General features: G+C 44.8%; 1 protein-coding gene across 3 annotated transcripts in view; it reads left to right on the top strand.

Annotated features, from left to right (window-relative positions):
• The window catches only part of Ttc23 (tetratricopeptide repeat domain 23), a 71,286-nt gene extending 56,945 nt beyond the window's left edge, over positions 1–14,341 (top strand). Inside the window, exons 9-12 of one of the 3 annotated variants that reach the window (XM_041652785.1) lie at positions 1,972–2,121; positions 9,553–9,594; positions 12,329–12,411; positions 13,201–14,341. In XM_041652785.1, coding sequence (XP_041508719.1) covers positions 1,972–2,121; positions 9,553–9,594; positions 12,329–12,411; positions 13,201–13,315 — 390 coding nt within the window. In that variant the 3' untranslated portion in view covers positions 13,316–14,341. Of the gene's footprint in view, positions 1–1,971; positions 2,122–9,552; positions 9,595–12,328; positions 12,412–13,200 lie in introns of those variants that run through there. The other 2 variants (XM_041652796.1, XR_005974377.1) reach the window with 2 other exon arrangements.
• The last annotated feature ends 1,376 nt before the right edge of the window (positions 14,342–15,717 follow it).

Below are 15,717 nucleotides of genomic sequence, written 5' to 3'. Positions count from 1 at the left end.
TCACAGGTTCCTCATTCTCCTCCAAATGTCCTTCATACACGCAGGGTTTGACATCTGCCCTCCTACCAGGCACCATATCTTGTCAGGACCTCCCTAGCACCTTCCCTTTCCCAGGGTCTTCGTTCCCATTTGTCTGATCCATTCAGATTTTGAAAGCACCCCGATCAGTGAGCTCTCTCATTGGTTCCCCATGACCTTTAATGCCTTGTGGCAAATGGCCCTTCTAATGTCTAGATTCTGCTGATATTTCCAGGCTCACTTTGTTCCTCTCCCTAACCTAATTTCTTGTAATAATAGCTTTCGTATTTTAATGCATGTGTGTCTACATGTTCATGTGTGTGCAGGTGCATGTGTGTGCACATATTGAACACATGTGGAGGGCAGAGGACAAACTCAGATGGCATCCTCAGGAAGGCCTCCCACCTCCTTTAAGGCAGCGTCTTCCTACAGCCCACCAGTTAGGCTACACTGACTGGTCAGCAGTGTTAAAGGCTTCATTTAGGAAAGGGACCTCTTGTCCTTTTTCCCCATCACTGACTGGCTTCCCAAAGCCCAACAGTCAAATCCCACCGGAAAACTACCTTGCCCAACTCTTGTTTCCATCGTAGTCTTTACTGACCAGTGTTGGGAGGGGATGGGCACAGGCAGGTTTTCGTGGAGATCCCGGACCTCTGAGTTCTTTCACGAGCCACACTTGGCAAGTTACACAGTTGTTTTGCCTAAGGAAGTCGTTGCTACTCATCACCACCCTCAGTGTGCCAGCCCCAGTCCCTAACTAATGTTACTGCCAAAAAGGAACAATGTTCTTCATTCATTAGCCTGCCTGTCTGTGGCACGGGATCAGGACGTGCCTGGCTCCCTGTCCTGCCACCTCCCCTACACACACACACACACACACACACACACACACACACACACACACAGGTCTTGACTTTATTTGGCTGTTGAATTCGGCATTCGTGTTGTGCAGTCATAGCTATGTTTTCATGTGGAAGATCTGGAAAGAATTTCAGAATGTGTTGGAAGCTCAGACTTCCCCCCGTACATCTTGGTATCTACAAAAATTAATAATCAGGAAATATCATTTTCTAACCAACTCAGATTTTTCTATTCCATGTTGGCATAAATGAATAAACAAAGCAAGCAACGCATGATAGCATGCATGCTCCGTGGAATGTTCACTTGGCTCCCTGAGCATCCTCTGAGAGAACAGGAAGTCCGGAAGTAGTATCCGCAGTACAGCCTGGTTTTCTCTTCTGCGAGAGGAGTAGTGAGCATGGAGGGAGAAGAGCCCGGGCCTACAAAGGGCCAAGGTAGCAGATTCCAGTTCCACCACCATGAGCCTATAGGAACGGGGAAGTTCTCAGCTGCTGTCCTGGGTCAGAAGATAAGGTTGTGTACATCTGAAGGACAAGGCAGATCACACATGAACTGAGCCCCCTACACAGAAGGGTCCCATGCAGCCTAGCTCTGCTCGTGCTGCTAGCTGGAACGGGTTCTAGCCATAGCACATGGTGTCCACACTGCTTTCTGTCTTCATGGTTTGTACCTCCTCTGCCCAGGTAAGTTGTCCCTGCCTCTTGTTTAACCAGAAGTCAATATGCAAGCTCTTAAGAACATGTCTTTAAAACGTTAAATGTGTATCAATTCAGGATTTTTCCTGAGAGGCACAGATCTTACTTAGTCCTTGAACTTCTTTAAAGATTTATTTATCTCTATCTTTGCATGTCTCTGTGTGTTTTGCTTCATGTATATCTGTGTATGTTTTGCGTATATCTGTGTATGCCTGATGCCTGCAGATGCCAGAGCAGGGCAATGGTGGATCCCCTGGAAACGGAGTTACAGAGATTGTGAGCTATCACGTGGGTGCTGAGAGCCGAACCTGGGTCCTCAACAACAATAGCAATCGCCTTCAACCATGAAGCAATCCTTTGTACTTTTAAACCACAGAGCATTTTGTCCTTTTCTCAGAGAGCCACCATGATCCTGAGAGAGTCCCTGGAAGCCAAAGTCGGAGCATTTGGTGACTTCAGCCCTGAGGTGGCAGAAACATACCGGTTCCTGGGCAGGGCAGACCTGGCCCAGGGAAACCACAGCAGAGCTCACATGAAACTAAAGAAGGTAAAGTAGAAGCCAGCACTGACCCAAAGGGAGCGCTCCCTCACTTTCCATGTCCCGGCCTTTCCCTCCACCGCACTACTTTTAAGTAAAAATGTATAATGGCTTATTTAGGTAGAAGAGCATCACTTTTGGGGTAGATTTAAACTAACGATGGGGGTGGGGTAAAAGAGTTCCTCTAAGATAGATACATTCAAAAAATGAATTATCAACCATGCTTAACGATCCAAATATTTTAGAATATTTTATAGTTTAACTTACTAAGCCTTTCTCGTTATTGCTGTGTTCTGCATGCCCAGTTCATGAAGGAATTTTTGGTGCTTGTTTTCTTCTGCTCTTCCTTTCAACCTAGAGTTTCTGTGTGTTTGTTTGTTTGTTTGTTTTATGTAGCTGGTACAAGGCATCGTTTTTTCCCCCAATACCCATAGCAGAAATGCCCTGATTATTGGCTTGTCCGTCACCATTTCATCAAGGAGTCCAACACTGCCCCAGACACAGACTTAGGATAACACCTCCACCGTACACTAAATTCCCACATGCACTGAGCTTGTTTCTGAATTTCTGTCTTGGTCTGCTAATCTCCTTTTATTTAGGTGCCAATATTTCACATTTTAAGTTATGGAGATTCCGTGGAATGATTTAATGTGAGGAAGTACAAGACAGCTCATGGCTTTTCCCATAAAACATCAGGGTTTCTAGAAACTTGATTGTTTTTCTACTATATATACCTAGATAGATAGATAGATAGATAGATAGATAGATAGATCTCCCATAAAGAATTTGCTTTATTAAAGTATTTACAAATACATTTTGGGAAAATGACATTCTTATGGTGTTGAGTCTTGCCCAGGAACAAGGGCTGCTATCCCGTTTGCTCTGCATTGTGTCTCTCATGCACATTGAAAAGTGTGCCGTCTCCAAGTAATGCGTATTTTTAAGCGTATTTCTGTGCATTTTGTTATTGATAATGCAAGTGGAGATTTATTCATTATTATAGACTTTGTATATCTAAGGATTACTGGGATTTGTGCTTTAATTTAATAACCTTTCTAGCTAGCTTAGTTTTCTATTGATTGGTTTAAATTGAACACTGATTCTCTCAAATTTTTTAGATATACTATTATACTGTTTGCAGGTAGACATGGTTTTACTTTATGTTTTCTAATCCCATGCTTCTCACTGACTTGGTTGCTTTGGCTCCCACGTGCAGCGCAGTAACGGGCAATAGAGGAGAGAGTGGGTTCCCTTGCCTGCTTCCCAGTGAGAGTTGTCGTATCAGAGAGGTGGGCTTTGGAACTAAGGTCTGCGTGCTTTTATCATGCTAAGATTTCTAGTTTCATGAGTCTTTTTACAATTAGAAATAGACGTCAATTTTTATCAGTTTTATTTTTCAGCATTAGCAGGGATGATCACATGAGTCCCTTCAGATTCAGTTCATCTGGTGTATTATGTTATTGTGATGTCCAACCATCCTTGCATTCCTGGGATAAATCTTCTCCTTGGTCATTTGGATTATTTTTCTAAAAATGGTGTTATCTGAGTCTATCTTGTACTATCTTGTACTATAATAGAATGTCAGGGCTGAGGAGTTTATGAAGAGAGACTAGGGAGTTGAAAGTCAAGCAGCTTACATCTGATGGTGGCCTTTCTGTTTTGTTCATTCAAAAACAAAAAAATCAGAAAGGCAAGAGAGACAGGGAAAAGAAAAATGAGGGAGACTGAATTCAGTCTTTTCAAGATAACAGCACCAACCCGCTCCTGAAGGTAGACCCTTACTGACACTCACTCCTAGCCATATTACGCTGGGAATTACATAGTTCCCAATCAAGCCTCTCAAGGAAAATTCTCAAGCCATAGCGGATGTTGAATTTGCTGGCTAGTATTTATTTCAGAGTCTTTTCACTGGTATTTGTATATTATATTTAAGAATCAATGTTGTATTTGCTTCAGAGAAATAATTATGAAATCCACTTCTATTTTTTATATACGAAAATGCATGGTGTTTGAAAATTTTTATATCCTAGAGACCCTTTAGGCTGGTGCTTTTGTTGTGGAAAAATTCCCGTAAATTTTTCTCTATTTGTTCTTCCAAAAGTGAACAATTAAAGCTTTCTATTAGTAATTGAATCATTTTGATAAATAATATTTTCTAAGTAATTAATTTTAACTTTTATATTTTTATTTATTTGTATAAAGTTTAAAATAATCTCATATTTAGTTTTTAGTAGTCCTTCCCACCACAGGTTTGGGACAGTTTGATGTGGCAGGTACCCCCGGGGGAGATATCATTTCTTATCTTCCTAAGCATTGCAGACTACACTGTCTGCAGGGGAGGGCCTGGCTACCCCGATGTAAGTCGGTTGTGTCCGAACACACTGCTCTTCAGCGAAGCGAAGCTCGTTCTTTGTCCCAGTGATTGGCAGGTGCGGAGCTCAGAGCTCTCGCATCATCGTCACTGTCCTGTCGTCTCCGGAGTGGGACCAGGATCTGGAAATCTATCTGTCAGCTTTCTCAGGAGACTGCAGATCTGCTCTGGCAGACACTGCAGCACTCCAGAGGGCTGATAACAAGCTCAGCTTCAAGAACATTCCAGGTCACCTCACCCCAAAAGCCACAGTGGAAGGTGACTTTGTTTGGACTCATTAACCACCAGTCCTAACAGCAGCGGCTCTGATGCGCTAAAGCCCTCTGGCCTTCCGCCAGCATCAGCGACAGGGTGTGTGAACGCTGTGCCTGCTATGCTAGGGGCGGTTCTCATTCCCCACTTGCTCTTGTCTGAGGACAGGACTGTCTGCCTTGTTGATGCCAGGCCACGGGCAGGGACTTTAAACATGCCTTTGTCGTCTGCTGCCCGGAGCTTCTCAAAGGCCGTGTTTAGCGCTGGGCTTTGGGAAGCCAGCAGCCTCCTAAAAGCGATTAGATAAGTGTTTGTCTTGTTTTTGTCACAACCGCCTCCCCTCTGAGTTTTCATCTCAGAAGCCAGGCTCCACCAAGTGTGACTTTTCCAGATGTCCCCCTCCTGTGCTAAATGGGCCAGGTGTGATCCCAAGGCTGTGCTAAACAAGAAGGCCCCAGAAGCACGGCAGACAAGGAATTGAATTACCAGAAAGGAAACCGAATTATTGACCTGTCTTTTAAAGGCTGCTGCCTGCAGGGTAATATTGGAGAACTCTGTGGGCTCCAGATGGAAATTTCCACAGCCCGAGCTTACTTACTCCCTTTGGCAACATAGAGACCTATTTTGATCTAGGATGGCACCATTGCTCACATTCTCCCCCAGGCAGGAGGCTGCAGAAAGAGACGACCCTATACCAGGCCCAAGCACAGTGTGAAGTTCTCTTGGAGCCCGGCTTCAATCCGGCCTTCCTATCAAGGACTGTCATTGGCGGGGCTCATAGCTCTCGGCTTTCAGCATTACTGTATAATAATAACAGTCCTCAGACCCACTATAATCAATCTTTAAGAACAAGCTGGAGCATGGTGCGTTTTATAGAATATAGACAGGAGAATCAATACCACCTGGGTCTTCCGTGGTCCTGCATCAACATGGAGAGCAAGCCATGCCGTCCCTGGGCTTCCTGCAGCCAGCCAGACACTCGGACCCTCCTAGATGCAGAGTTTCAGGGGCAGCTCGAGGACCCCCATTGCCCAGATCTGCCCGTGTTTGCGGCCCCACAAAATTTACTTTTCCTATTTGAAATGTTGTTTGTTGTTGTTGCCCTTGGATGTGCCAGGAAACGCAGAGCCAGATTTAGAGTCCCTAAGGGGCCGCCACATGAGAGACATCATTTTCCTGTGTAATCCTCTTTCCCTGTGCTCCTGGCTTTCCTCATTGTCTCCCCGAGTCATCGTTGGGGTATAGCCATCCACTTTCTTTAAGAGAGGAAGGTCTGAGCTGGGAAGATAGCTCAGGGCAAAATGCTCGCCACCAAGGCAGGAGGATAGGAGCTCGAATTTCCAGGACTAATGTAAGTCTGAGCATGGTAGTGCATAGTTCCAATTCTCCTAGGAAGAATCAGGACTCATGGCTAGGAAACCCTGTGGAAGCTCCTGGGCCCGCTAGCCTAGACTGTGCAGCAGTGGGCGGGAGATTCTCCCTCAAAAACGTGCAAGATGAGGACCAGCTCCTCAGGTTGTCTCTAGCCTATGCACAACTACACGACATATAAATACCTGTAGTCACATATGTGAGTATGTGCACCACAACTACACACCACACACATACACACAAACACACACACACAAACACACTTTTTCTAAAAGAGAGATGAAAGTCATAATTGTGTTGATTTTCCTTAAGCTCCACTCCCCAGTGGAGAAGGGATGCTGGAAGAACCTTTAAAGAATCTTTAAAGATGCCTGGTAGGAAAATGAGAACCGATATTCTGAGAAGTCAAGATCATTCATTCTTAACTTGCCGTGGGCAAAATGTGGAGTCTCCCTTGCCTGTGAGAGACTCGAGCAAATGAGAATTCAGATCAAAAGCACAGAGGCCAGCCACAGCTAGGAAAGCAACAGGCTGGTGGCTCCATCTCTGCTTCCTGGGCCACTTAGAAAAGCCGGTGTCCAGGCTCGAGATGTCCCTTACCGCCCCTTGTGATGTGAGTCACTCCTGGGAGAAAGCAGCAAACAGGAAGAGCAAGCATCCTTTACCAACCTCACCTGGAGAACAGGTCTGAAAGTTCCCAGCGATGCTCACATTGAAGCTTTCTTAGTGGAGGGTTCTGCCCCTGGCAGATCACTGAAGCCAGCGACATCTCAAAGTGCCACATAAAGGACCAGAGAGATGGTTCACTTGGTTGCTCTGTGAGGGCTTGAGTTCAATCCCCAGCACCCACCTAAATGTAGGTGTGGTGGTGTGCACCTGTAATCCCAGCCCTGGGGAGGCAGGCAGGAATATCCTTAGAGCCTTTGGCTAGCCAGGATAGACCCTGTCTCAAAAATATAAGACGCAGAGTAGTGGAGGAAGACATGTGACGTCAGCCCCTGGGCTTCCCACACATGTGCACAAGTGCACTTGCATACCCACACATACCTCATGTGCACACACACATACATGCATGCACATGAACGCCACATAACTGTCTTCAACTCATCTGCTTGTTCCGTTGCTAATCATCCATTTGTTTGCTTCCATGTGCCAGAGACGGTGACTGGCTCCGTGTGAGCAAGACAGGCTGGGCCCCTTTGGGAACTGCTGCAGTAAGAGAAAGGCAGGTGTCCAATGCAAATCTTGGAATCAGGGAAGAAAGCTTTCTGTCTGATATTTAAGGAAGACTAGAAACAGGCCTGGCTGTGACTCTCGCAATCCATGTGTATAAAACTAGAGAATAATAGCAACACAATATTCCACTAAAATTCCACTGTGTCCTTACAATACCTATGCTTTACTTTAAAAACTTGAGAAATGCCATTTGTGGCTGGTTTAAAGATGGGTACATTGGTTTCTGTTACAATAGAGCTCAGGGCACCTTTATTCTGGTGGAGAATGTTCTAATACCAAGGCTTGAAGGCTCTTTCCGTAGCCAAGCCAGATGTCTCCAGTGCTTCAATTAACATTTATTGACTTGACTCTATCATAGTCTCTGTTTTTAACAAAAGAATCAAAACACCACACTGATTTCACACACACACACACACACACACACACACACACACACACACACACACACATGTTTAAGCAAATTCAGCTAAGTGAAGCAGAACATTAAAGAATTCAATTTGTATTCCTGAGATAAATAGACAGCTATTGAACAGCTTCTAGCAGAGGCTGTAATAGGTTTTCCCGTTCTCTTAAAACGGTCTTTTGGTGCACAGCCCACTGAGTGTAACCCCAATTGGCTTCACCCTCAGCTATCACCGCTGTATTTTTATGGAGTCACTGTTTTTAAACTTTCTTTTAACAGTATTTCTCAGAATATCAGTGTGCCTGTGGCTCAGCTGGTAGAGCGCTTGCCTAGCATCCCCAGCACCCTGTAAACTGGGCATGGGCACCCACCCTGCATCTCAGCACTCAGGAGGTGTGAGGATCAGAAGTTCAAGGTCATCCTTTGCTACACAGCCAGTTCTAGTTCGAAGTCAGCCTGGGGTAAAGGCAACATTGAGGGGGGAGGGAGGAAGAGAGGGGAGGGTATATAGATCTCTTGTGAGGTCTTACCTTTGTTAGGAGCTTTTGGTTTGTGCCGTCGGTGTCTCAGTGTAGGGCTAGGCTGGTAAACCTGCCCCTGTTGATGTCAGCGTGAAGAGATGGAGGGAGACCAGGTGGGGCTTCAGCATTCCCATCTTCAGATGTCCTCTCTGGAGGACGCTAAGTTTACTTTTATAAAGCTGTTTTCAGAAGTTTTTTTTAAGGATGGCTTTCACTAGCTGACATTAGTAAATATGAAATATGAAATATCGCTATGCTATTAGGACATATAATTTAAAAGCTGTTTTAATCTTTAAAAAGAATACAATTGGGAGAAACTTGGACAATAGAAAACAGTATAAAGAAAACCCAGAAATTTTTCCCAATTTTTATTCTACTTAAAACTATTTCAAATCATTCTATTATGGTGTTATTTAATATACAAATCATACTGTTATATGTAAAATAAAGTTTTGGGTTTATTTTAAAGAAAAATAAAGTTTTGACTCTTATATTAGTGCTTTTATTTCCTTTTCAATGCATTGGGCTACTGTGTTTTGTTTTTATTTACCTAATATACTATAGCAGTGTTTTACTTAATTTTTTTCGATGGCCTCATGTAGCCCACGCTGGCCTTAACCTTCGTATGTACTCAAGGATGACCTTGATTTCTAATTCCCCTGTAGTATTGGGATTAGAGACATGTACTTCTTCTCTCAGTTCATACGGTGCTGGGGATTGAACCCAGGGCTTGATACATGGTAGGCAAATACTCTACCAGCCCAAGATGTATGATCAGAACTTCAAGGTTATCCTCCCTACTACTGAGGGATTTTAAGGCTAATCTGGGATGTTAAAAATAAAAAAATATCGGTTGAAGAAGATGGACAAGCTTTTTCCCCCAGGTTTCTGCCCTGCCTCTTTGGGTGCCAGAATCATCGATAAGACTAGGTAGGGGCTAAGGTGGGGACCCCTGGCTCCTATTTGACATTCGTGTGTCTCCTGGGCTGGAATTGTAAGCAAATGTTTTTTGTGGGGACATTAGCCACGGGTTGGGGCATCTATTTCTGCCAACAAGAGAGGCATCTTGGGGAGGGACCTCTAGGACTTGTTTGTTGAGCAGAGTTCCAGACTCACCCCCTCTCCTAACTTTGCTCTCCCCTCTTCTAATGCTGCCAGAGAGCTTGGTCTAGAAGGAAGGGACCCCTCCCGTAGTAGAGCCTGGGGGAATTTGCCTGAATCTTACCACTTAGCTTCTCATGCTTCCTGGGAATTTGTGACTATTGACCCAATTGTCTCTTCCCTAGGGAATTAGGGGCCAGGGAGAAGACCCTTCAATCACCAAAGAGGTAGGATGGAAATCCCGCCCGTGTTGTAGAGCTTCTAGAAGCCACCCATTCAGCAGAGTGAGCTGAGATCTCATCAGGCTGTTGCAAAGACTTATTACATTGACAGTAAAATCCTAATACTACAGTGAATGAATTGAGCACCAAGTGGTGCTGGCTTCAGCCAGTGTCAAAAGAGCTGCATTAGAGCACTCATGCATATGTAAATGGGGTGTCTGGTGCCCTTAAATTCAGACCTACTCTCTTAAACCCAGCGCAGGTCTTCCTGCTCATGAAGGAGAGAGAAAGCGGGTTCTGGAAGGGAGAGTGAGATGGGGGAGGGGATACATGGTTGCCCCTTGGACCCACTGTCTATCTCTCAGTGACTCCTCTCTCTGCCCTGCTGTGTGCGGTAAGAAAGGGTCTATATGCTGCCTCTCACGCTGAGGACTGAAAGTGTTATCACCAAGTTCTCACAACTGTGAAAAGCATGTGCTATACCTCCACTCAAAACAATGGCTGTTCCTCAAGGTTCCCGAGGTCCTAAGGTCATATGATGCATCTGTGGGTTAAAGTGATCCTGGAAAAGTCCCTGGAATGAGAAACCTATTGCCAAGGCCAGGCTGAGGCCCCTGTGTAGGTTTAGAAAGGCCAGGACCTGTTGCATGGAGATCCTTGCGTTAGCAGAATTTGATAGAAACTAAATGAAATAGGAGAAAGAGCCTACTACTTCTTCATGTAGTTAATTCAGTCAAGAAACAGGGAATCGTTTTTGTTATTTAAAAAATAAAATTCTATTCTATTCATGCCTATATTTCTATCCTCCACAAGACCAGAATCACATTCTTAATCCCCACATCAAAACACATACCCGGGCATCCCTGACAGCTTCCACAGCTTCTAAAGACAAAGCCCCTAGGCTGCGTGCATCTTCACTTTCTTAAAGATCTAAAAATGGTCCCCAAATATGAGTGGATGGACGTGTTCTGAGTCCATACTCGTCTCTTTCTGATTCAAGCAGTTTAGCCAGGGAGACAACTTCAGTCCTTAAGATGTATTGAGAAATAGTTCAGATGTGCAGGAAAGCATTTGTGATGTGAAACAACCTTTGAACTCTTGATTCAGAGCAAGGAGCAAAGGGCAAGCCACACAGATGAAGTTCCATCGACTTCCCAGTCCCCATATAACTTGAAGCTGACATTGTTCCCATGCTTATGGTTGGTTTTTCGTGTTTCAAGCATCACATAAAACTCCCTCTGGTCGTGCACTTCTTTGTCATTCTTTTTTTTTTTGTACTTTCTAAAATTATAATTTGTTGTTCTACTTTAGTATATACTTATTTTTACTGTGTATATAAAATATTATTGGGTTTTATTTTTTCTTTTTATTGAAAATAGATTTTTTTCTCACATAATACATTCTGATTATAGTTTTCCCTTCCTCCACTCCTCCTCTCCCATCCAGATCACTCCTTTTCTGTCTCTCATTAGAAACCAAACAGGCATATCACTCTTTATTTAACTTTTACTTAAACTTTATCAAATATTGCTAAAGTGTGTACAGAGGCTTACACCAACTTAAATACCCATTACCGATGTACAAAACTTTATAACAGTTCTTGTTATTTCCTCTTTGGCATCATCTTGACAGCATTGGAGCATCATTTTCCCATTTATTACAAAGTGCACTCTTCAGTTTTTGCTTGCATTTCCAGTTATTAGTGAGTCGGAGCCCGCTTATTGGCCAGTTTCCTTCCAACTTGAATAACTAACTCTACCTTTTGATCCCTCTTCTTCCAGGAGGTTGTTGCCATGGTTCCTCGTTACCTCTTAGACATTCTGCTTGTGTTCTGAATGCTACCCAGCCCTTAGGAAGATGAAGATACACTGCAGATACTACCCACCCCCTCACCCCTTGTTCTTTGCTTATAGTTGAACTTGGCTGCAAAGCTGTTGGTCATGTTCACACAGCCGGTCACATTCCTTCAGTAGTTTGTTGTGGGCAGCTTGTCTCAGAAAATAGCTTCCTACCTCAGCCCGGAAGGCTGTTCCTCAGGGTTTTCCTAGGGAACCTCCAAGCTCGGCACTGCATGTTTTACTCCTTACATGTTTCGGGCTTGGTTTTTTCTGTTTTGTGGGAGCTAGGTTCCATTTTCTTTCATCTGCAAAACTGTGGTCCTGATGCCATCTATTGAGTAACCCTCTTCTCCATCACTGGCCACTCAAGGACAGTTCATGAGCTACAGAGTACTGAGGTCCCTGCCTTTCCCGTTCGTCTACTTGACTGGATGAAAGATGGACTGCCTTCATCACCGTAGTTTTACAGAATGTCGTCAAAGCAAACTCCTCCACCTCATTCTTCAGACTGACTTGGAGCATTTTAGAATTTCTGTATTCTTTTCCCCTTCCTCAACTTTGTCCTGACTGGGCATAAACAACAAAATGCCAAAACTTGAGCAAAAGAAGGAAACGAAGCAAAAGTCAGCCAACATGCTTGCCTTGCTTTTTAAAAACGCTACCTTTAAATGCATGCTTGCACACAGAGGGTTCTGAAGTAGCGCTCACATTGTACGTCTGTGTCCTGGATCCCTAAGAACGATTGATTGAAAGGTCAGGCTGTCCCTAGAGAAGCCCCCAGAGGGCACTGACTCCATCACAGCACTGGTCTAAGAATGAAGCATTCTTTCTCTAGTTCAAAGGAGACTTTATTTCCCCATGACATTTCCATAACCTCACGAAGACTCCTTGGTGTTCCGCAGTGTGTTCAGATTGAGACGTTCTTGTATGGATCGCAGGACAAGAGGACCCTGGCCACGCAGCAGACCATAGACACACTGTCCAAGTGAGTCAGCTTCCCTTGCATTTGCTCTAAGTATCACATATCTTCACTAATCAGAACCCGAAGGCTGCCACTAGAAGGTTCTGTGGGCATTTCATTGGCTTCCCACAGCTTATATAGTTAAATGTAAGACTAGGTCCTCTGAGAAGCCAGCTATAAAACATATTCCTTGCCCTAATATTAGAAAGGAATTCATTCTTTAAGAATGTTGAAACACACTCTGGCTTCCTCACAGAGACCGGCCCCTGCAAGTTTGCGTGCCTTACCTCCGGAGTTCTTCCTTGGGCTGACCTCAGCTCCTGATGGGGCGGGCGGGGCGTGGGGGTGATATCAGAACTGTGGCTTGAAGATTGGCCCTGTGTCTTTTCTCAGCAAAGAGAGAAGCTTGGCACTACCAGGGAGGACCTCCATTGCACGTATTCCCTGGAGGCCTCTGGGCTGAGGGTCAGGTCCCCGTCAGGAAATGACAGAAGTGGCTTCACTGGAGGCACAGACCAGCCAGAAAGGGTACCATTCCCCGTTAGGATGGCATGCGTGAGCCAACAAGCCTCCCACCAGAACTTGACAGTCTTTTCCTCTCTCACCCTCCTACTGACCTACCTCAGACCTGACTGCCTCAGCTCGGGGAAGATGGCCGCAAGGTATTAAAAGAGCAGAAACGCACCTGTGTTGCTGCTCCTGCCATGACTCTTCCTCACCTGGATCCCCTCCTGAGGCTTCTTCACAGCTGAGGCTGGTGGGAACTGTGGTGCTCTAAGGGGCCAGACTCACCCGTCTTCTTTCTGTCTACAGGATCTCTGAGGTTGCCGTGAAGCCGAGGCAATCTCCGAAAACCAAGGCAGCTTTCTGCACCAGCATCCCTCAGAACACCGTGGCAGGCAAGGCCAAGCACAGTGTGGCAGACTGAGCCCCCCCATGTACCCCAAAGAAAGCTCCACGAAAGACTTGGCATTGCTTTTAGGATGCTGAACAACTCTCTGTCCAACTAGAAGGTGAAATTTAGCTGTCGCTGCAGGTTTTTAAGGCTGTTTGCAACAGCACTACCCTTGACTTCCATATCTCAAGTGCGGACGCCCTTCTAGATGACCTTTTGCTTTGGTTATTTTTTTTTTTTTTTGTCACTTTGATAATTCTCTCACCAAGGAGAATGTCCCCTGTCATCTCTACCGTGTCGGAAAGACTCTTCTGAAGTTGGAGGTTTTTTGCAGGAAAGAGCGTGCCCCCGATTGCAGGTAGAGCCCCTGCACAGTCCAGAGCCGCCTCTGTTGTAGCAAGACTGCACAAAACCTTCCTTAGAGGAAAGTAATAGGGACCGAGAAGAAAATGCCAATAAAGAGAAACTTGTGTTATTGTCAATTTGTGTGTTTAAAATGAAGACTGGAGGGCTGGAGAGATGGCTCAGTGGTTAAGAGCATGGCCTGCTCTTCCAAAGGTCCTGAGTTCAATTCCCAGCAACCACATGGTGGCTCACAGCCATCTGTAATGAGGTCTGGTGCCCTCTTCTGGCCTGCAGGCATACACACAGACAGAATATTGTATACATAATAAATAAATAAATATTTAAAAAAAATAAAATAAAATAAAATGAAGACTGGAGTTGGCGATGTGGCTCTATGCCGGAGCGCTTTTCTGGGCTCCTTGAAGCCGGTTATGGTTTGAAAGTGAAATGCCCCTCATAGACTCGTGTTTGAACACTTGGCCCCCACTGCTCTTGAGGCAAGGGTCTAGTTGGATGAAGTGGGCCATTGGAGATTGGCCTTGAGGTTTCTTAGCCTGAGTCCTACTTTCTATCTACTCTCTGCTTCCAGACTGCAGACTCTGTGTCTCTGCCTGGTGATTCGGCAACCTACCTTCCCCACCATGGTGTGTATGTATTTATGTATGTATTATGTATGTAATATATTATTATGTATTATGTGTGTGTATATATATATATAAACACACAGAGAGGTACACACACATGCATGCACACACGCGCGACAAGCATTCATGCATGTGAACACACACATGTGCACGCACATACATCTCTTCCATCTAAAAGCCAGAATAAACCCTTTTGCTTCTTGTTGGTTGTTTGATCGTAGCAATGAGGAAAATAACGCGGAAGATGGGCATTTGGAGCGGCTTCACTGCTGTAGGAGGCCTCACTGTGGTTCTTGGGTGTTTGGAATTGGTTTGCAGGAAGAATATGGAAAGTTTAGAAATAAGGGCAAGAGAGCCTATGGCATGTTGAACTCAGATTTTTTTTTTTTTGATTTGTGCACATTCTTTTTTTTAATTGATTTTTACTGAGCTCTACATTTTTCTCTGCTCCCTTCCCTGCCTCTCCCCTCTCCACTTCAACCCTCCCGCAAGGTCCCCATGCTCCCAATTTACCCAGGAGATCTTGTCTTTTTCTCCTTCCCATGTAGATTTGATCGGTGTAAGTCTCTCTTAGTGTCCTCATTGTTGTCTAAGTTCTCTGGGATTGTGGTTTATAGGTTGGTTTTCTTTGCTTTATGTTTAAAAACCACCTATGAGTGAGTACATGTGATAACTGTCTTTCTGTGTCTGGGTTACCTCACTCAAAATAATGTTTTCTAGCTCCATCCATTTTCCTGCAAAATTCAAGATGTCATTATTTTTTTTCTTCTGTGTATTACTCCATTGTGTAAATGTACCACATTTTCCTTATCCATTCTCCAGTCGAGGGGTATTTAGGTTGTTTCCAGGTTCTGGCTATGACAAATACTGCTATGAACATAGTTGAACACTGAGCGCAGATCTCAATGGAGCATCCTGGTGGGATTCCAGAAGACCAGGATGCTAGGGGACAGATCCTGACGTTAGAGGACAGTAAGGGCTCTAGAAGGACCTGGACAAAAGGCCTCTGTTCCACATTATAACAAAGACTGTCTGCATTCGGCCCGTGTTCCAAGAGCTCACACGAGCCTAAATTTAAAGGTAATGGACTAGTGTGTCTGGCGGAGGAAACCCTTAGGAAGGAGAGCATTCAGGTGTGGTGTAGTCGCTGCTCACTGTCCTTATCCAGAGAGAGCAACACGTGGAGCAGAAGACATGAAAGATGGGGCAATTAGTGGGGAAAGAATGAATTCGAGCCAGAGATAAGGTAGGTACAAAAGCAGCTTGGCTGTTAAAGGGTTAAAAGGTTAAAGGGTTAAAGGGTGAAAGCAGGGCCCTTGTCTTCCTCAGGAGTGTGGCAGCTCAACAGGCTAACAGCTCTTCTCCCCATCCTCAGGCCTGTGGGATGGCAGCAAGGTACAAAATCATTTGTGGCCACCGTAGAGTGTCCTAGCTAGCTGACGACAT

Source organism: Microtus oregoni, unplaced genomic scaffold, assembly GCF_018167655.1.
Source record: "Microtus oregoni isolate MIOR12 unplaced genomic scaffold, Mior012 000000F_ref0000247, whole genome shotgun sequence".
Taxonomy (NCBI): domain Eukaryota; kingdom Metazoa; phylum Chordata; class Mammalia; order Rodentia; family Cricetidae; genus Microtus; species Microtus oregoni.
Note: the sequence above shows the minus strand (reverse complement) of the source record. Positions and strands in the feature narration are given on the sequence as shown.